The following is a 23432-nucleotide window of genomic DNA, read 5'->3' on the forward strand; positions in this document are numbered from 1 at the left end:
AGTAAAAGTAATTTTGAAATCTGAAAGCTTTTAATGGAAAGAGGTTGTAAAGCAATAATTATAGGAAAATATATGATATGAAATAATTACTTTGTGGTGCTTACTTTTTTCACGAAAAAAATGGATTTCCATTTTGCTCAAGCAAATTAAATTACAAGCAAAAAACTGTTAGTTTAGCAGCAAAAAAGTTTTAATCATCTCTCTTCAATCAAGCTTTACCCACCAGAATTTGTACAAGGTGTTAATTGCATTCTGCTTGGGAGATATCAGGAACAAAGAAAGACGAAGCAGTTTTCAATCCTTATGCAGTTAAATAAAATCAAAGAAGTCCAAACAACTGAGGCTACGTACTGTGAAATTGACATGTCATTGATAGTTAATCAAGAAGCAGATTTTGAAACCTGGAGTAATTACTCAAGTTATAGGGGAACCAGAAAACCCTAGCCAAAGAGAAATCAAGGAATGGATGGAAAGAAAATTGGGGTCAAATCATGGAAGGAAGTTTCATTCCTGAAGATTTCTTTATACTTAATTAGAGAGGGATAAAATTGTCAGTAAAATCCCATGGTGGTTCAGAGAAAAATTGGTTTATGAGCCAAAACAGGTTCAAGATTTCAATTCCAAAAACAAAACACCATCAGATTATGCATGCTACACTAGTTTAAACAACGTACCTTTGAAATACTGGACCAGAGATTCTCCTAGAGCAACCAGATTGCAGCTGGGAGAGGTATTAGACATGGAAGTGGAAAGAGGAGTTTTGGCACTCTTTGCTTGTTTAAATTTGTATCCTTGTCAAATATAACAAATCACAAGTGTAGGGTTATGGAAACAAGACATTGAAAAGGAAGAAGCAAAATTCTATTTTCTAAATTACAAGAATACCTCGCATGCAACAGGCAGATGTTCGAAACCCCTGAAAACAAGAAGTAAAGAAAGATTGTAGGAGAGGAAAGATCAATCAGAAAAATGCAAAGGAACTCAAAGAAATGACAAAAGTGACAGAGAGACCTAATACTATTTGCAGCAAGAAGTAGTGAAGCAGATGAAAGAAGGGTCGAGTGACCTTAAGAAAATAAAAATTATTGTCAACTAAAACTGAGGCCTTCATGAAATTTGATGAAGGAATAGAAATGGTCAAACCATAGCAGAAGGAAATGATCATCCCAAAAGATTTGGCTATTTGATTTCTCCAGGCAAAAGAGCTGAAAAGGCAGAAGTTGAAGATTCACAAAGGGAGCGAAAATCAGGATAGTTGATACATGCAACAAAAGGGGAGGAATAGAAGAACATAGAGAACAAGGAAAAGAGGAAAATATCCCACCAAAGGAAGTATTAGAGGAGTCTGTCAGAGGAGGAAGGGGAAGATAACAGAGGAATTAATAGATGAATTGGACATTTTGGAACCCAGTTGTATGAACCAATCTGCTGCCAATATTATTAGCAGTGGACCATACAAAAAAGGCAAGGCAAGAAAGACATATAAAAAAAATGTAAAAAACCCCAGCTGGTTAATCACTTTAACAATACCAAATCTCTTCACTATTCAATTGTTTGACATTTTGTCAAACACTTGGCCAACAACTGTGCTATCACTGTGGTAAGTCTAATATAGCTCTCTCTAATCGATATTTGTAATGCAAATTTTTTGTTTAGGATTTTAATTGCTTCTTCTAGTTTAGTTTTTGAATATGTAGAGTGCAGCAAATGACAGTGCTGAAAATTAAACCAATTACTACCAGACCAATTCAGAGATGAAATTATACTGCGAATTTTATTAATAATCCAAGTCTTCTACACAAGAAATAATAGAATCATGGAACCTGATTTGAAGCACAGAGATGAACTTATCCAGATCGCATCCTCCAGATTGAACAGTCCAATTCACCACATGTCCACGTGGCTTCCAAAAATCACAATGCAGTCTTGAAATAGTAAAATTGCAGGCTTCTTGCAGATGCTGGCCAGTATAGGCAATCCCAAACCAAAATAATGAGAATGCAGGCCCAGGAATTAAATTGCAGACTTCCCAATGATTTCGCAGGTCTATAAAACTCAAATGTAGGCCTTCAAGGACGGAATCCAGACCTTCTAATATAAAAAATGCAGCACCAAACATTTAATTCCAACACATTGACCGGCAGAATAAGGCTGCCCAAGTTTGCAGGGTATCCAGGTGTTTGATGTAGCAATTCTCAAAGCTGAACTAATGAATCTAGATGTCCAGTTCGCAGATACCTCCAATGTGCTCTTTCCACAATCTCAGATGTAAAACGCTACTGATGAATGTCCCTAGGTTTGGTGTCTATAAACCACTGCTAAGCCAACGCAATATCCAGAAGTCAATCCAGAACCCGCAAAATGCCACCAACTCGAATTTCCAGATTGCAATACACCAGTATTATGAAAAATTTGATTCCTTTCTGAGTTCATAGAGTGTTTAAAATTCAATCTCCAAGCTACAGTGTAAACAGTAGGAGAATGTGCAAAACGTTATATCTCAGCAATGAATTGCAGTCAACTTTCCAGTCAATCTCAGAATGATAATGCCAATCTCCCAGACACAGATAATGACCATTAGGAGATTTGACCAGTGAAGCCACTATACCTCAGCAGAGACTTCAAACATCAGAAATTCAGAGACCCTTATACTTCAGCAAGGGCTCACAAGTCAGAAATAAGGAAAAAGCCACGAAGGCACAAAAAAACAAATATATATTCAAGCGTGCCTTTCTCAATGAAATGAGCTCTCATTTATAAGCTTTCGTTGGCCAAAATTTCCTTAAAACTCCACTTTAGAAATTGTGGAAGTTCCCAAAATAACTCAACACTAGAAACTTTCCAACTCACTTTTTAAGAAATATCTCTTAAAGTCATTATTATAACAATATAAAAATTATTATAATAATGCAACTCAATGATTAATAAATAAATAAGAGCTCATGCAATTTATTATTTTATTAACTGCAGGTAACTACCAATTGCTGAAGCCACCCACTGCACTGCCAACAATAGAAACTGTCGAAAATAGACTTGGTAAAAATAGTAAGTCCACAATTGAGACCCCCAAAACACCCTGTCAACTCACGAGGGTCGCTATGATGAGCAAACTCCATCAACTGCATAGACCTACCAAAATTAGGGACATTACAAAAAAAGTGAAGAGGAAGCACTTAAAAGAGAGCAAACATCAATCAAGACTTATTTACTCAGCCCCCTTCCTTGGAAAGCAATGAGAATCCTTACTTGGAATTCCAGGGGCCTAAATTCCCTTGACAAAAGATGCATGATTGAGAGTCATTTAGGGTCAAAAAGTGATGAAAGCATACTCATGCAAGAAACCAAATTGGCCAACAAGAAATTAGAACTTTTAATAAGAGATGCAAACATTAGAAAGGATAGTTTGTTGAAGCCAGTGGAGCATCTAGAGGGATGGACACCATGTAGAGATCAAACTGTTGATGTCTAGCTAGGTTGGATCCCTTCTAGTGTCAATCTAGTACACCTAATGGCTAATTGGCCTATCGGCCTTAACCATGTTGCTAATGAACTTTGTCATTTCAATCCTTAATTGGGTTTGGCCCTATTTGGGTGATTCGTGTAACTTGCAATTATGTAATTGGACAAGACCTATTATTTCAAGCAAGACCCATGTCATAACTTGTAGTCAATAGGTTTGATCTTGTTCTTGGCACCAAAACTACAAGGTGGACTAGAGATCTATTAAGAGGCATTGGCTCATATATATGCAAGGCCATGCTTACATCAATAGAAAATGAATTCTACAATGTACAAAATATGTAGTGTGCTTGGGGATGACGATAATAGCTTATCATCTATGGTTGGGAAGACAAATAAATCTTATGGTTTTCCCATGGTCAACAAGCGCTACCATAAAATTAACATGGTATTAGAGTGGGTCTAGTAAATATCCTCAATTAGAATTAAAGATATGCAAGAAATGAGGGATTCTTATAAGAATGTCTAGCTAAAGAGCCTCGGAGGATGTATCGGTGTTCAAAATTTTCACTCTCCTTGCACTATAATTTTGTGATGGTGAAAGATCTTTGGTGGATTGTGAGAAAATTTAGGCAGTAACAACATGCTTCTTGGACAGATCAAAAAGCAATTGGGTGATGAGAGATTTCATGCAAAGTCATGTAGGCTATAGAAATGAACGTGGGGACACTATTTGTAGCCATGAGACTGAATTGGTGGCATATAACTTCATTTAAGAGAAAGAACCTGTACAAATTGTCATTGTGATTTTCTTCAAAGAGGAAGAAATCAAAATGACATTCAAAGGGAGACTATTCAGCTGCAAAAATCAGATTTAGAGGGAGCTTGAGTGGTAGATGTAGAATGCCAACTCCTTTGTAGAGAATCAACAAACTTGTGTAAAAGCTCATTGTTTGACAAACATTGGAGCTAATTTTCTAGTATTGTGTTAATTCCATTTAAGCCTCTGCATTCATTGGGAACACACTCTCTTTGAGCCATCACGTGTCAAAGCTATGAGATTGTTGCCCCTAGTAAGAGGGAGTCTCGACTTTCAGAGGATCTTTTGTGCTGTTAATGAGGTCTTCTCCATGAGGGAGAAGTTTGAGGTGCAATCCCTTGGTAATGAGTTCTTCTCCATGAGGGAAAAGTTCGAGGTGCAATCCCTTGCTAATGAGTTCTTCATGAGGGAGAAGTTTGAGGTTCAATCCCTGGTTAACAAGTTCTTCGAGAGGGAGAAGTTTGGGATGCGATCCCTTGTTAATGAGTTCTTCTCATGAGGGAGAAATTTGAGCCTTGAGGTGCAATCCCTTAGTAACGAGTTCTTCTCCATGAGGAAGAAGCTCGAGGTGCAATCCCTTGCTAATGAGTTCTTCGTGAGGGAGAAGTTTGAGGTGCAATCCCTTGTTAATGAGTTCTCCAAGAGGGAGAAGTTTGGTGTATTAATCCCAACTGGTTATAACTTCATAACCAACATCAAATTCTTTTATAATTCAGTTGTTTGACATTTTGTCAAATACTTTGCAAGCAAGCTCTGATACCACTTAAAAAACCCCAACCAGTCCTAGACTGTATTGCCGTTGCACAAACTGAAGTTTTTTGTTCTTTCAATGTTTTTCTATTTTTAATCTTTTGGAATATATATCTATCTTTTAAAATATAATTCTTCAGGAAGATACGAAGACTAGAACCAAATTGCAAAACATACATTCCCTGAATTTTTCCAGAATTTATTTGCAAAGAGAAATAACCAAATTAACAATGTTCTCACAATTAATTTCAGACTACTAACAACCAATGAACCTGATCATAGTGGGCTGATTGCAGATTTCAATAGCAATTTCCTCCAAACATATGACTACTGATTCCAGTAGAATTCCAAATCCCAAAGAAATGCTAACGCTGAAGGTGGGTATAACTTCCTACTTGTTTGTACAGGTCGCCAGTTTACATCTGATCAATGTAAACTCGATTTCCTTCCCAGTCATGGCCACAGATGTTCCTTCTAACGGCTGCAGCCTATACAATTACAAACGCAGACCAGAATACTCTTGCGAATTGCAGAGATAATAATCAGAGGTATCCAAGGGGTGTTTGCTAGTCCTATGTTGTATGACAAATGAGATTTGGATTCCCCACAACTTGTAGAAGCAAAACAACAACCTTCCAGCGCAAGTCGATTTACCAATTAGGAGTCACACAATTTTATATAATCCTTTTCAGATTTCTTTCACACTGCAACTAATGATTTCAGATCCAATCTCCCAAGCACAGTAGGAGATTTCAAAACTGTGATACCTCAGCAACAATATGCAATAATCACATAGATCATTTCTCAGAACTTCACAAACACTCAGCCAGATGATCAATAAAATATATTATTCGAGATTATTATCCTTAGCCATAGAATTTACAGTAGATGTTGGCCAATTGTATACTTCAGCACAATTGCTAAGAACTTCGTAGACTCAACCCTTGTACCTCAAAAAGCCACAAAGGCAACAAAAACAAATAAAATATTCAAGCGTGCTTTTCCCAATGAAATGAGCTCTCATTTATAAGCTCTTCTGGCAGAAGTTCCCATAAAACTCAACTTCAAAAATTGTGGAAGTTTCCAAAAGAAATGCAGCACTAGAAACTTTCCAACTTGCTTTTTAGAAATATCACTTAAAGTCATTATTATAATAATATAAACATTATTATAATAATGCAACTCAATAATAAATAAATAAATAAGAGCTCATGCAATTATTAGCCTAATTAACTGCAGGTGACAACCAACTGCCAAGCCACCCATTGCATTGCCAAGAATACCAACTACTAAAAAAAGACTTACTAAAAATAGTAAATCCCTAACCGAGACCCCCAAAACTCCTTGTTAGCTCACGAGGTTCACTATGATGAGCAAACTCTATCAACAGCACAGACTGGCCAAAAACGGGGACATTACATTTGGGATGCAATCCCTTGTTAATGAGTTCTTTGTTTTAGAAGTTTGAGGTGCACGCCCTTGTGAATGCATTATTCTCTGGGAGAAGCTTGAGGTGTAAGCCCTTAATAATGCATTTTTCTTTGAGAGAAGTTTGAGGTGAAAGCCCTTGTCCCAGTCTCTACAAGTAGGTATGGTGGATCCACCCTCGGTGAGTAGACATGGTGGAAATGTATTCTTCTATAGAGAAGTTTGAGTTGAAAGCTCCTGTTCCACTGTTTGCGAGTATGGTGGATGCCCTCTTTGCGAGTAGGCATGGTGGAGATGTGTTCTTCTCTCAGAGAAGTCTGAGGTGGAAGCCCTTGTTCCACCCTTTGCGAGTAGGTATTGTGGATCCATCCTCTATGAGTAGGCATGGTGGATGTCATGGAAGAAATTCCATGATGTAGCACTTTTGTTTATTCACCCTGTAGGAGTAGCCATGGTGAATGTCATCACATTGTAATGTCCCCATTTTTAGTAGGTTCCTGCAGTTGGCCAAGTCAATTCACCATAGTGACCCTCGTGAGCTGATAGGGCGTTTTGGGGGTCTTAGTTATGGATTTGCTATTTTTAGTAAGTCTATTTTTAGTAGTTTCTATTTTTGGCAGTGCAGTGGGTGGCTCGGCAGTTGGTTGTCACCTACAGTTAATCAAGTTAAGAATTACATGGGCTCTTATTTATTTATTATTAATTGAGCTGCATTATTATAATAATGTTTATATTATTATAATAATGACTTTAAGAGATATTTCTAAAAAGCAAGTTGAAAAGTTTCTAGTGTTGAGTTTTTTTGGGAAACCTCCACGATTTTTGAAGTGGAGTTTTATGAAAATTTCTGCCAACGAATGCTTATAAATGAGAGCTCATTTCATTGGGAAAGACACACTTAAATATATATTTGCTTTTGTGCCTTTGTGGTTTTCCCTGGGTTCTTAACTATAAGCACTCGCTAAAGTATAAGGGTCTTGTTTGAGAAATTCTTGACAATTGTGCTGAGGTAGACAATTGTTGAAATCTCCTACTGTGATTCTGTGGCTAAGGAGAATACTCTTGAATGTACATCTATTGGTTTCAAGCTCAGGGTTTGTGAAGTTCTGGTGATTGTTCTAAGTCTGCAATTTGTTGCTGAGGTATAACAAATTGCGAGTTCTCTTACTAACCTTACTCTGCTTTTGGAGATGGGATATTATAAGTTATTGATTGTTCTGAATTGAGAGATTGGAGAATTCCTGCCAAACTATGTGCTGCAAATTTGGGAATCGATTTGACATTGGGAGCTGACGTCTTGGGCCTTGGAGGAGGTATTTCTTATTTACTCATTGTGTCAACTGAAGTTGGGACATAGAGATCGAAATTGGAGACAGGCGGCTAGCAAATTTAGTTGTCCATTCAAATTAAACTCTGTTGTCAACAGCTGGAGTGCCTACATTGTTTTGGAAAGGGCTGCATTAACTATTACAGACCCAGTGTGGATGAGGTTGGGATATAATTGCACTCAGATTTGACATGGGGCTTATTTGCTGAAGCGGCTACCTTTGCTAGGAAAAATTCTGGCCAATAAGAGTCAACATGGGCATTAATCTGGAGTCTACAAGCTTGCATGAGCCTAGGGATCACACCCCTTTTGCAAATGTGTTTGGCAACTATCAGAAATTAGTTGAAAATCATTCTTCCCAGGTGCATTGTCTATTTTGATTTGTAACAGCAGACTCTCTTCCTTCAATAAATTCAAATTGGGGCTGGAATTTCGTGTTTACTAACATAATTTCTAGTATTTGGTTTAAGTATTTTATACTCTTTGAAAAATTCATAAAAATCTTATATTCTCGAAAAGGACAAAATAAAAACATTGTTCAGTTGCATCAGCATTTTCGATACAGAGAAATTCAGAATTCGGTAAATTGGTATAGCGAGCTAAATTGGCTTGTCCTTCATCATGGTTATCTAGACAGTTGCCTCTGTCTATTAATTATTTGGGTGTGGTAATTTGGTACTGAGAACATTGTGGACTGACAAACATTTGGAGTTCTTTAATATTTTTGCTGAGTGTTTGACTAAATGCCACATCTCTGATTAGTAAGGGAAGTTGATGTTTGTTAAAGCCATAACTGACAGGGGTTTTTTACAATGGTATCAGAGCGGTTTCTTGCCAGCCTATAGGAATTGGGCTCAGTTTTTATTTTGTTTAGTGCTGACTTTGAAGATTTTTAGATCTGATTACTAGAGTGACCAACACTTTAACTTCTAAAGCTATGGACAGACATAGGATTGGCATTTCTAGAAGTCGGTGGAGTAACGAGGAAGTTAGCATAAAAATGAATGCTTTGCAAGAGAGTTTGGAGAAACTGAAGCTTCATCAATAGAGGTTGGCGAAGAGCTTGTTGGATCCAGCGACAGTTGAGAGGGCAACAAGGTATATGGTTTCCACCTTTAGAAGGCCGACTTCGAGGTTGCAGGGAAGGAAGCTTGAGTTTTCCTTGATAGGTGTCCATGATGCTGATGTACCTATATTTAGTACAACACCTGCTAGTCCTATCCACAGTCTTGATGATGGATTTGCTTTACAGGGACGTGGATGTGCCCGTGATGGATAGCAGCACTGAGTTTCAACAGGTTGAGGCTCCCAAGGTAGTCGCTATGGTTAGTTCAGAGGCAGTTGATAATGTAGTTGTTATTGACTTTTCAGACTCACCAGAGGAGGGAGTTGTTATTGGCGACATATATGTCAACTAGTGTAGTGTTGCTCCAGTACAGGAGGCAGTTGCTTCCTTAGGTGGGACTAAGGCACGTATGGAGTCACCCAACTATGATGTTGGTGATATAGGTGTTACAACGAAGTCGGGAGATGTGGATGCAGATGGTATGGACACATCTGATGATACTATGAGCTACACCGGGTATGATATCCCTTATTAGATATTGGGTGATGACTTTGAGGAGGTTTTTGATGAGTCCCAGGATTGGTGTTTACATGATCTTACATTTGAGGTGGAAGCTAAGACATGCGAGGAGATTGATAGTGCGAGGGCTACCATTTCTTCGGATGAGGAGTTGGCTGAGGTACCTAGTAGTTGTATCTCGTATGTGGAGTTGTGCAAGGATGATGACACATGTATGAGTGATCTTGTGGTGGGCAGTTTTGATTCATTTTCATATCACAGTGTAGTTAGTGAGACAGAGAGATTGCATAGGAGTCAGGGGTTACAGAGACATCATGTGACCAATCAGTTGAAGGTGAGTGATAGTGACATTTCTTCAGCTCTTGGGCATCATGATGTTGTTCGGCAGATGCTAGCTACATTTGGTTGGGGTGCTCCTATGTCTGATGAGTGTGGTGATAATACTCTTTCTCTAGCAGACGTTCATGCGCTTTGAGAGGCTGTCAAGATCTTGAAGCATAATTACTCGCAACTAGTTGCTGACCAGGATTACCTTTTAGAGTGGGGTAGCACCTGTCATTAGACATTGTTAGAGAAAGAGGAGGTGGTGGAGCTCACCCAAGAGCTTGAGGTGGTTGTGGACTCTCTTCAATGTACTCAGTTGGCTCTTCAGGAGTCACAGTCACAAGTGGATGAGGTGACCGTAGTGTTGAAGCACATTCGAACCACACCAGCCCCAAATTCAGTTCAATTGCATATTGTGGTTGGTGGTGAGTTTGCTCTTATGGTTGGGGATAATGGACGTGATGATGGGGCCAACACATCCGTCCAGGATATGGGTACAGTAGATATGGATGAGATGAGAGTATCGGGGAAGTTGGGCTCTCATGTTGATTTGCTTCCTTCTGCTGGAAGTGAATCTATTTATTCATCTCATACAGTTGGTAGCATTGGACATGGCAGTGCCACATTTTCAGAGAGATCAACTATGGGTCGCAGGGGAGCAAGTGAATTTGCTTCCACATATAATTTCTATTGCACAGAGTCCTTCATGGAGTATCTATTGGAGAGTTCGGATGTGAGGGAGGATTCATACAGAGTGTCTGAGGGTACTCTCGTCCGAGGCTCTCATGCCATTCGGTGGTTGGTGGCAAAGATTGTAGAGACTGTCAACTATGCTTCCCCACAGGGATTTCGTGGTTGGGTTTGCTGAGAGGATTACCTAGAATCTTGCCTGACCAGTAGTTCAGAGTCAGAGATTGGACTCATCTTCTGATTCGTAGATTGATATTGATGTGCCCTTGATAGAGATTGGGAGCTTTTATTGACATTACACTATAAGGAGTGTTTATCACTTTTTTTTTGACCCACAGGTAGAGGACTTGGTTTCACATTAGTGTGGGTTTGCTCTAGTTTCACACTATCCATTATGGGATGGGTTAGCACCATCTTTTGCAGATGGGATTGACAACTACAAGTTAGACCCCCTGCAATATCTACACACTCGAGACAATTTGGCAGAGGTTGGAGTTGGTGGTAGTGTTTCAGTTACCTATGGTTGTTACCATCTCCACAATGCAATTGGGTGTGTGTATCAGTTTGATGGGGACTCAAGTGTGGATAGGGTTGGCATTTCAGTTGAGTTGAGTTCTGATGGGTTGTTGCCTTCATTAGTACCTCGGGTTAGTTTTCAGATGATTCTGATGTTGATGTTCGTTATTTAGGTGCTGGAGCTACAGGAATTGCTTGTACATAGCAGAGATGGTACACAATTCTACCTTTCGGATTCAAGTGGATGTGTTCATTTTGCTCTGGGATTGCTTGGGGACAAGCAATCTTAGGGAAGGAGGATTGTAATGTCCCCATTTTTTGCAGGGTCCTATAGTTGGCCAAGTCAGTTCACCATAGCGACCCTCATGAGCTGATAGGGCATTTTGGGGGTCTCAGTTATGATTTGCTATTTTTAGTAAGTCTATTTTCAGTAGTTGCTATTTTTGGCAGTGCAATGGGTGGCTCCGCAGTTGGTCGTCACCTATAGTTAATCAGGTTAAGAATTGCATGGGCTCTTATTTATTTATTATTCATTGAGTTGCATTATTATAATAATGTTTATATTATTATAATAATGACTTTAAGAGATATTTCTAAAAAGAAGATTGTAAAGTTTCTAGTGTTGAGTTCTTTTGGGAAACCTCCACGATTTCTGAAGTGTTTTATGGAAACTTCTACCAATGACTGCTTATAAATGAGAGCACATTTCATTGAGAAAGACATGCTTAAATATATATTTTCTTTTGTGCCTTTGTGGTTTTTCCTGGGTTCGTAACTGTGTGCCCTTGCTGATGTATAAGGGTCTCATTTGAGAAATTCTTGACAATTGTGCTGAGATGGGCAATTGTTGAAATCTCCTACTGTGATTTTGTGGCTAAGGAGAATAATCTTGAATATACATCTATTGGTTTAAGGCTGAGGGTTTGTGAAGTTCTGGTGATTGTTCTAAGTAAGTCTGCAATTTGTTGCTGAGGTATAACAAAGTGCGAGTTCTCTTACTGTCCTTACTGTGTTTTTGGAGATGGGATATTATAAGTTATTGACTGTTCTGAATTGAGAGATTGGAGAATTCCCGCCAAATTGTGTGCTGCAAATCTGCGAATCGATTTGACATTGGGAGCTGATGTCTTGGGTCTTGGAGGAGGTATTTGTTATTTACTCATTGTGTCAACACAAGTTGGGACATAGAGATTGAAATTGGAGATAGGGGACTAGCAAGTCAGTTGTCCATTCAAATTAAACTCTGCCGTCAACAGCTGGAGTGCCTGCATTGTTTTGGAAAGGGCTGCATTAATTATTGCAGACCCAACGTGTATGAGTTTGGGATATAATTGCACTCAGATTTGACGTGGGTTTATTTGCTGAAGCGGCTACCTTTGCAGGGAAAAAATGTGGCCAACAAGAGTCAACGTGGGCATTAATCTGGAGTCGACCAGCTTGCATAGGCCTAGGGATGAAACCCCTTTTGCAAATGTGTTTGGAAGCTATCAGAAATTAGTTCAAAATCATTCTTCCCAGGTGCATTGTCTATTTTGATTTGTAACAGCAGACTCTTTTCCTCCAATAAATTCAAATTTCGGCTGGAATCTAGTGTTTGCTAACAGAATTTCCAGCATTTGGTTTAAGTATTTTATACTCTCTGAAAAAATCATAAAAATCATATATTTTTAAAAAGGACAAAAGAAAAACATTATTCAGTTGCATCAGCATTTTGGATAGAGACAAATTCAGAATTCAGTAAATTGGTATAGCAAGCTGAATTGGCTTGTCCTTCATCATGGTTATCTAGAAAGTTGCCTCTATCTATTAATTATTTGGGTGTGGTAATTTGGTACTGAGAACATTGTGGATTGACAAACATTTGGAGTTCTTTAATATTGTTGCTAAGTGTTTGACTGAATGCCACATCTCTAATTAGTAAGGGAAGTTGATGTTTGTTAAAGCCATAACTGATAGGGGTTTTTCACACATTTTTTGTTATGAGCACTTGTGTCTCCATTCATGGAAGTAGCCATGATGGATCCACCCTTCTGGAGTAGCCATGGTGGCTATGTTCACTTGCATTTTCATGGGAGTAGCCATGATGGTTGTCACTATTTAACTTGGATATTGAAGGAATCCTCTCTAGCTAAGAGTTAGTGTTGATGTGTAGCTAGGTCGGATCCCTTCTAGGGCCGACCTAGTACACCTAATGGCTAATTGTCCTGTCGGCCTTGGCCATTTTTTTAATGAACTTTGTCATTTGAATCCTTAATTGGGCAAGACCTATATTAATGTAACTTGTAATTAATAAGTCTGACCCTATTCTTGGTGCCAAATCTACAAGGGCAATTGGAGGTCTATTAAGATGCGTTGATTCATATATATGCAAGGCCATTCTTGCATTAATAAAAAATGAATTATGCAATGTACAAAATATGTAGTGTGCTCGGGGGTGATGATAAGAGCTTACCATCTATGGTTGGGAAGACAATAGATCTGATGGTTTGCCTATGGTTAACGAGCACTACCATAAAATTAACATCAAGTGGGTGGATATTGAGACAATGAAAATTGCAAGTAATTGGCAAATGACAAGATTTTAAACCCCCTTTATATTCACTATCTTCAACATATGGTGCAACAAATATAGGATAAAAACAAGGTGTGGACTAAATTAAGTATTCTATTTGCAGTCAAATAAAACGTCATATTGGGAGAGGACTTCAATGCGACTTTGGATCCAAAAGAACAATCAGGTGGAATCACACAAATTACACAAATGTAGAAAGACTTCCAGAACTTTGTCACAAATGATAGTTTAATTGATTGTATCCCCACCAAGGGAAACTTTTCATGAAATAATAGGAGTTAATGGTTTTGCAAATATAGAAGATTGACTAGATACTGATTCTTCTATATGCCCGATATGGATCTCAGATCATTACTCGACAGAATTAGATAAACAAGAAGATTTTTCAGGTCCGATATTTCAATTCAGATATGAGCGAATGTGGCTTTGATGCTCAGAATTGATATAAAATGCCAAAGTTTGGTGGGCAGAGTGCTTCAATGAAACAAGAACGCATATCTATATCTTTCACGAAAAGCTCAAAGAATGAAAATCTGAGAACATGGACCAAGATTGTTTTTGGGAATATATTCAAAGACTAAGCAAAATTGGAAAAAGAGTTAGAAGAGGAAGCATTATTGTCATACAGAACAGTATGATGCAACAAGAATTCGGTAAAGGAAAAGTATTAGTAACCGTGTGCAAGGAAATTTTAGCAAGGGAAGAGAGCTGTAAGCAATCAAAGTCAAAAAAAACTTGGCTAAATGCAGGACATGTGAACACTAAATTCTTCTACAATTCCTCAAAAATCAGGCAAAGCCAAAATAAAATCACCCAAATAAAATACAGCGACAGATTTATAGTTCATGATATCAAAGTAAATTAACATATTGGAGTGAATTGTTTTCACAAACTTCTTGTGGGTCATAGTGATGCGGATACGATTCAGACACCTTTACTCAAAATATACCACTGATCATCATTGAAGCTTATATATATATTTTTTAAATGAGTCCAACATCAATCAACGAGGTTAAAGCTGCAACTTTGAAACTACATCCTGATAAGGCTCCTGGGCTAGATGGCTTCCCAACACTAATGTTCCAATCTTGTTGGGCTTTCATGTGTAAAAATATATGGTGTCATAAATAAATCCAGGTAAAAAGACAATACCAAAAGGTTTTAAACACAACAATATTGTTTTAATACCCAAGAAATCAGATTGGCAAACATTTACAGATTGCAGACCAATCTCGCAATGTAATACCATTTACAATATAATATCCAAAGTAATGGCAAATAAACTTAAAATAATTATCCCAAGATTCATATGAGAAGAACAAAGTGGATTTCTACCTGGCAGAATTATCACAAATGGCATCAAAATAGTACACAGTCCTGCATTCAATAAGGAAAGCGAATTTGAAAGTTATGTTAGTTAAACTAGATATAAGTAGGTATACAATAGAGTAAGATGGTGTTTTTTAATGCAAGTTGAAATTATGAATAAGATTGGATGTAGTGATGAATGGCTAAAATGGATATTTAGTTGCATCTGCACACCAAGATATTCTATAATGATAAGAGGATTTGCATATGGATTCTTCAAGGAGCAAAAGAGATAATACAGGGAGACCCCTCTCTCCTTTTCTATTCATCATTATGGTAGACACTCTAAGCAGACCAAGATATTCTATAATGATAAATGGATTTGCATATGGATTCTCCGAGGAGCAAAAAAGATAATACAGGGAGACCCCTCTTTCCTTTTCTATTCATCATTATGGTAGACACTCTAAGCAGAACAATAAACAACCAAAAAGAACAAGGGCTTTGGGAAGGTATTAAGATCATGTTAGATTTTAATTCCTTTTCATGGCAAATGTTTGCTGATGATACTTTATTGTATGGAGCATCAACCATATGTGAGGCAGATCTTTTTATTCTAATGTTCTAAATTAATGCTCAAACAAATCTAGGCAATGAATCAAAGAGATTGAGTACATTTTTCTTCAAGACGGGCAAAGACATACAATGGTGAATAAAAACAATTCTGGGATTCAATAATGAAAAACTACCATCAAAATAGTGGGAAATTCCATTAATTAATGTACTGGTCAAGAGAAAACATTGGCCAGGGAATGTTTGAAAATTGGAGAAAGAAAATGAAAATTAGAAATAGAGGAGGCACCCAATATAAACACAACAGAGAATAAAAATAATTCTGGGATTCAATAAAGAAAAACTATCATCAAAATAGTTGGGGATTTCATTAACTAATGGCATAGTCAAGAAAGAACATTGGCCAGGAATGGTTGAAAATTGGAAAAAGAAAATCAAAATTGGAAAGGACGGTGGCATCCAAATATAAACACAAAAAGAACTTACTTTAAAGACACTCAAATATAAACCAATTCATGCTAACATAAATAGTAGATATCAAAAGTGTAATTCAACTCCACGCTTATGTGCGTAGTGATATTGATGGCAGGATAATCAATAACATGAAGAAGAAAAGATAACATTGGTTCCACTTGTCTTCAACTTCAAATATGTCCAGGCAATAGCAATATGTAGATGAAACCTGCCTCCACCTGTGGCTGTGCCTCTTCTCTTGCATTGGTCACTAGCAAAAAATTGAGAAAGATTGGTCATAGGTATTTTAGTTGTAAATCATTACTACATTTTGCTATAAATTGGTCAATAGTAGGATTTAAAAATCTAATTATTTCCCCTAAACATGTCTTCTCCTGCATTATGCACTATACTACTGGAGCTACTTGAGGAAAATAAATTTTTATTCTCACTATAAGATCAATTTTTTATGCTTGAATGTCAGGCAATGCCTTTCTCAGGTTGACTGAAACTTGGATTGTCCCATTTGGACTTGCTTGGGCTCAGTCAAGAGACAGACTTGTGAATTAGTTTTGCTGTTCGTGGTTGTTTATGTGGTTTGAGACCGCTGTGCTTAAAAGTTCAATCTACATTTTCAGAGGTTAATGTGGCTTTCAGGTCTCTCACATAAGTGGCTTCTCCGATGAATGATTTGTGCTTTTCTTTCGATTGTAGGTCCAATTCTTCCATTTTTTAATTTTATCTTTATATATTTAGTCTAAGTCACAAGGTTTGAATTCGAGTTTGAGTTTGACAACCATAAAATTTGGATTAAATTTGCTTTATATAGTTTTATTTATTTTTAAATATAAGTAATATATCCAAAAAAGTATGAAAATAATTAACATTGATAAAATTAATTTGAAACCATTATAAAAGTATATAGATATTATTATTAAAAACTAAAGATTAAATGCAATTTGTAAATAATATTTTATTAAACATATATTATCTATGTTCATTGTTTTTAAAATTTACTTTAATAAAGTTATAATATAATATAATTTAAGTTAGTATGCCATTTTTTTAATCTAACAATCAACACTAGTCAAACTAAGTTACTATGGTACCTCCCACCCCTCCCCTTTGACCAACAGAAGTTCGAATTGGTCCGAAGTTCGGGTCCAGTTTGAACTCTAGTTTGAGCAGGGTCCCATTTTTTGAACTCTACGATGGGGTTCAAAACTAGTTCGAACTCAAGAAAACCAAGCTGGGAAATTCGAACCAAGGTTGAACCCACTATTTACTAGGCCCCACAGATGGGCAAGAATAGATTTTTTTGCAAAATTTAATACTATTTTGGCACCCACAACCCTGTTATGAATTCCTTTTGGTGGCCTCTCGTTTTCATTTTATGATTCCAAACAAGTTATTTTGTCTTAAGAAAGGGCACATAAGTGGTTGAGCAAGAATACGGTTGTGGAAGATGGAGTTTGAAGATTGATTTGTGGGTGTTCTTCAAGTGTTTGTGCCCTATTCGTTTTTTTTCTATTTTCTTTTTTTTTATTCTAGTTTTTTTATTTTCCCATTTCTCTTTCATTCTTCATAAGATCTTTCCATTTTTTCCATAATTTTTCATTTTCTTGCATATAAATTATAAAATGAACATGAATCCAATTTCTTGCCATAGGAAAAGGAACCAAAATGGCATCTACCTCTTCATCAGTGGGCAATACCAAACAAAGAATAGAACCACATTCTGATTCTCCTCTATAGAAGTATGTAGATATTATAAGACCCCTTCTAGGAGGTGGTGCATTTTGTTGGAGATGTCAAGGTTGTGGTGTAGAAAGAAATAGTTCTTATTATCATGTGGTAGGTCATTTGTGTGGATACACTGGAAGAGTCGAGAAATGCCCTAGCAAAAAAGGTGCCCCTATACCAAATGAAACCATGTTAAAATATATTGAAGAGCATGAGGTAGTAGAAGAGAGAGAAGGATGTAGGGCTACCGAACTCAGTAGCAATAAAAGTAAGAAAAGAGAAAAGGGAATGCAACTGCCCCCAAATGTTATGGTACAAGACCACCCCTTTCTTCATACCATAGTAGACGCTTAGACTGAATCTATACCCCTTACAGACAAAAGAAGGGGACCACTAGAAACTGCTTTTCAAAATAAGAGTCAGGAAATTGTTGACATTAAGGTGGGAAGATGCTTGTATGCGGATGGGCTGTCCTCTAATGTTGTTCACTCTCCATTTTGGAAGGACATGTCAAGGGGTGCCAATGAAGCTCCAAGAGGGTATTGTGGCCCCGGGTTCGAGAAAGTATGGACCACATTGTTGGGTCAAGAGGTCCAGCTGATTGAAGATCAATTGAATCTCAAAATGGACTCATGGGTTGAGACAGTGGTGACAATTGTTTCAGACAGGTGGAAGGATTCCAAGAATTGTCTCTTGATCAATGTCCTTGCGGTGTCCCCTAAAGGAGCAATGTTTCTGAAACTAGTAGATTGTGAGGGCCAAGTAAAAGATGGGCCATTTATTGCTAATATCCTAATTGAGGCCATTGAACAAGTGGGTGCTAGAAATGTTGTCCAAGTCATAACGGACAACGCAAAGGATTGGAGAGTTGTTGGTTTGTTGGTTGAAGAGCGATATCAACATATCTTTTGGATGCGTTCTATGGCCCATCCACTCAATCTTACGCTGCAAAAGATTGGGAACCAAATTGATTGGATCAAAACAATGTATGAAGAGGCTAAGGACATCCAAATGTTTGTCACAAATCACCACATGAATCAATCCCTTTTCAAAAACTACTCAAAATTGTAGCTATTGAAGGTAAATGAACTTGAACTCAAGTTAGTAATTTAATTTTTAATATTTGACAATTTATGATTTTTCATATTTTCCTTGTGCAATGTATATGCTTCTCTAAAATATGTATCTAATAGTTGTTGTTTTTTGTTCTAATTTATGTTACAGGTTGTTGAGACCCATTTTGCATCACATATAATCGTCTTGAGATGACTTGTGCAAGTGAAAGAGGCACTTCAAGGTATGGTAATCAGCCACAATTGGGGTGTATGGAAGCAAAAGAACATTGATAGGGCAAACGAAATAAATGAAAGTGCATTGGCTGACTCATGGTGGGAATGTGTGGAATATCTCCTTAAGTTCACCGAGCCCATTATGAGCATGCTTAGGTACACTAACATGGATAGGCCTTGCCTTGGAGAGTTCTATGATGGCATAGAATCAATGCTTGAGAAGATCAAGCAAATTATAAATGACAGAGAGCAAGATCCATGAGAGACCTTCTTCAAACAATTGGAAGCAATTATTGTTGAAAGATGGAACAAAATGACTCATCCACTAGATTTGCTTGCCTATGCCTTGATGCCCAAGTCTATAGCTCTCAATATTGTAATCTACCAGGAAGGGTGCCACCCTATAGAGATATAGAAGTGTTTGATGGGTACCAGGTAACATTAGAAGACTCTTTCCTGATGATGATATGAAAGATGTAATCACGAATGAGCTCATAGAGTTTGTGAATGCTAGAGGTCTAAGTAATGATGCTCTTTGTCATCAATTTAGGAAGGATGCTCATAGTTGGTGGTACCTCCATGGCCAAAGATTCCAAAAATTGCAGCCCCTTGCAATCAAAGTTATATTACAAGTAAGTTTTATTGAAAAAGTTTAGCTCACTTTATCTTCAAAATAATCATGACTAAAAAGTAGTTTTAATTGTTTTATAAGATTGAATTAATTCTTTTTTAATTGTTTACCATGTGTTGTCTTTATAAGTTGCTAGTTTTTCTGCATCAGAAAGAAATTGGAGCACCTATTATTTTGTCCACTTGGTGAAGCGCAATAGGTTGCAATAAAAAAAGTAGAGAACCTGGTATTTCTGCATTTCAACTTCCATCTTCTTTGGTACAACAATAAAGAATACAAAGAAAGGGGAGACAAAGAAGATGGATGTAGGTGCAGAGGTTGTGGACTTGGATGCTTCCACTAGTCGGCTTACACTAGATGATTTTGATGACTTTGATGCCATACCATTGTTGCTGCTGCCGCTGATCCCATTGGCCTTAGCTTAACTAATATGAGAGAAGAATAGGATGAAGTAGAAGAAGATTGAAGAACTTTGAATATTAATAGATTTTTATTCCATTAGTTGAACAATGAACGTAAAACAATGATATGTGAACTTGATGCTACGATTTATTTTTAATGTTTTGAATCTTTGATGTTGAACTAGTTACTTGAACTATATGATAGTATGATCACTATGATTACAAGTTTTATGGTTATGGTGTTTTTGTTGTTTAAATGTGTTTATGCTACTATGCTATTCTAATTTTAACTCATACTTCATAAGGGTAACGAACCCCATCTAACGAACTGGTTCTCAAACTTCAAACTTGGAACTAAACTCGAACTGGTAACTTAGTAATCAAATATAACATTTTTGAACTAATAATATCAAAATTTATAGATAAATTTTAATATAATTTGATATTGTTTATAATTTTTGTTATAAATATTAATAAATGATAAAGTTATAAAATCTATCATTTAAAAAAAAACATATAAACCAAAGCATAAAAAAATAAAAAACCATTGCTAATAATTGGTCAACAATGCACTTGAAGAGAACTGTCTTCAATCCGCGTTGCAAAATGCGGAGGTGCCCTTCGCATCAACTGCCTAGATGCATATTTCTCACTCTGACACACCATTCAAATTTGAAATAGTCGTGTAATGGCTGTGTTAGCCTTCATATTTCTCTTCATGTAGATTTACGAGGTCTAAAAACATATTCTCTAAATAAAAAAAGGTCAAGAAATCTTTAAAATAATTGTTTCTGAATGTTTAATTTAATGGAAAATTTGCCAATTTTCTGTACAAACTATTGGTGAATTTAGTCAATTTTTTTTTTTTTAAATTAAAATTTGTCAGAATATGAACTTCATGGTTGGTATGCACAAAATGTTGTGACTTAGTCTTTACTTGTAGGATGATGATTTTTTCAATCCCTTTTTTTAGTGTGGTTTCTCAATCTCGCGGAAAAGTAGGTCAATATTTCATGCTTTAATTCTAAATTTCTTTACAGATAAGATGCATACTGTAACCTTTGTATTTGATTATAAATTCTTGCAGTTTAATATAATTATTTAATTGAATGTACAGGTTCGCAGCATTGGGGCATTGGGATTTGTTCTTCTCACATCATGGATAATAAGGGAGAATATACTTGCTCTGGTAAGTAATCTAGTTTCACTTGTTCTTTGCTTTGCAATTTAGATCCTTTCTTACTATTCATTTGGAATAATCACCTTCTGTTTTTATTCACAAATCAGATGAAATTCAGATTGCAACTAGTTTGTTAAACTTTGTCAGTTTTCCAAAGCATAAAGGCCAGACTAGTTCCTTGAATTTCTTAAAATATTTCCAATGAAAATCTTTGAGGTCGTCCTATATATCACAAGCTTAGATCATGCAAATATATAAACATCCATGCATTCTTTGCAAATCATTTTCCAGCCCCATCACTCTTTTGTAGATTACTAGAAATATCAACTAATGAGGCATAATGGTTGGTCCTTAGAAGCAAAATTAATTGAAATTCTACTATTAAACTATTAAGTCCTGACAGTAAATCGGTCTCATCTTTTAGCTTGAGTAGTTACAACCTTGGAGTTTATCTTTGCCCAATGTATTAAAGAGATTTAACTGCAGTTGGAGTGAGGATGTATGCTTCGAAGTGATTGCTCTCTTTTTTGGCCAAAAGGGCTTTGAAGAATGCAAATTTTTGTTGCAGTCTAATTTGGGTGAATTCTTGGTTGCAAACTCAGAGTAAAATTAAGGGAATAGGAAATATTTTATGCATACATAAAGAATTAGAGACACACTCTTATGTGTACAATTTAGGAGAAAAGTATGTCTAAACTTTTATGATTTAAGAGTATGCGTACATACTTGAGTATGTGTCTATTTTTGTTTTTGCGTAAACTTGTTTACATTATGTTAAGGATGAGATGCATGCATGAAATTACTATTTGTTCGTTATTTCTTGATTAGTTCTGTTGGCTAAATATTTTGTAAGCCACTATAACCACAACTTACAAAATGAGAACTTTAGGCAACGTTGTAGTGAGATAAATCTTTCCTCTCAGCAATAAGGGAGGTTCCCTTCTTATTGTAGGTGACTACAACAGAGACCTAACTGAAATTAACAAATTGGTGGTTCGCTGGATCAATTCCTCTTCATTTAGGAATGATCTTATGCTAACAACTACTATTTGCAATTTTAACATAAGGAATCTATGGCTATGGGAATACGTGTGGCTTAAAAGTTGACATAAGAACAACCTTAAGACAACAGTTATAACTTGACTCGTGTGGTTGATAGCAAGAACCCAAAGTCTCCTACAAGCAACCTTCTTGAAACAAAAGGGCGAACAACTAACAAAGCTCAAAGTCTTTACCCAACTTTCTAATATGAAATAATATACTAAGAAGTAAAGCTCAAAGTGTTTAAATCCTAATACTTGCAGCCACTATCAAACTATATTAATCTTGTTTATGAAAGCTCAAAGTCTTTCAAAAACAACACTAAATACTCAAATGCTTCACCAAGGGAGAAGTAACAAAGACAAATTAATCAATGCAAAATAAGAAATAAAGATTGATTCCAAGCCTCATAAGACTAATTTTGGGAAAAACTTGCTTCTTTATTCACTTCAAAGATTTGCAACAAGAAATACAAAGCCTTCAAGTCACAAGCCCAGCCAAAGATAATTATTTACAATGAGCTCCCTTTTATATAGGAAAAATGAAGAGGAAGGTGGATGAAAAGTTGGAACAACTTCAACCACCTTGCTTATCTCTAACTAACTACTTTGACTTTATTCAAAGTTGCATGCCCAATACGAGTGCGACGTAGCTACATGAGCTGGTTGTACAGGTGCATGTTATCCTGTGCTTACAACATAGAGGCTCTTTACATGTAGCTTTCCTACTGCTATTCTACTCAAAGCATATGAAAAATTGAAATTTTCACAAAGTCTCAACAATTTATGCAAATTTCTATAGTGAGTTATAAACAACTTCGACATCGAGCTCACTAGTGTACTCAACAACCATTATGATCTTTCGATATGTACTTGTTGCTTCTAAAATATCCTTTTTTACTCTGTAGTTCATCTAGTGAAACTTCTAGCTAGCAAATGCGTTTATTACACTAAGATTGAAATTATCCGCTTCAAGCTGTAAGCGAATTGCTTTAGTGAACCCTATAACAAAATCCTCTTCTTTCTTCAATTCTCCGTTCTCAGTAATAATTCCAAATGTTAGGTTCTTGTAACATTCGTTGATCATGTCTTCTTGCTCACTTATCTTCATTATTGTTGCCTTCGCGTCTTTCATGAGTTGTTGGAAGACTTGTTCTTTACTAATCATCAAATGCTTGTAATCATGATACATTTCGATAGATGATATGACTTCATAATTGTTGTCATGCATTTTGTCACCACAAAATGCAGGTAACAATATGAAACTTTTCAACTTGGTTTCACATTTCCTTGAGTTAGATCATTATTTAATTGGTTAGTATTGATCAACCAATCGATTCCAA

General features: G+C 36.5%; 1 protein-coding gene across 1 annotated transcript in view; it reads left to right on the forward strand.

The window, feature by feature from the left end:
* The window catches only part of LOC149566194 (uncharacterized), a 181313-nt gene that overhangs the window by 123916 nt on the left and 33965 nt on the right, over window positions 1-23432 (forward strand). The window contains exon 6 of the mRNA XM_089819618.1: window positions 20987-21058. Coding sequence (XP_089675744.1) covers window positions 20987-21058 — 72 coding nt within the window. The remainder of the gene's footprint in view (window positions 1-20986; window positions 21059-23432) is intronic.

Source organism: Cupressus sempervirens, chromosome 3 (genome assembly GCF_028749045.1).
Source record: "Cupressus sempervirens isolate cs-2001-9-10 chromosome 3, ASM2874904v1, whole genome shotgun sequence".
Classification (NCBI taxonomy): domain Eukaryota; kingdom Viridiplantae; phylum Streptophyta; class Pinopsida; order Cupressales; family Cupressaceae; genus Cupressus; species Cupressus sempervirens.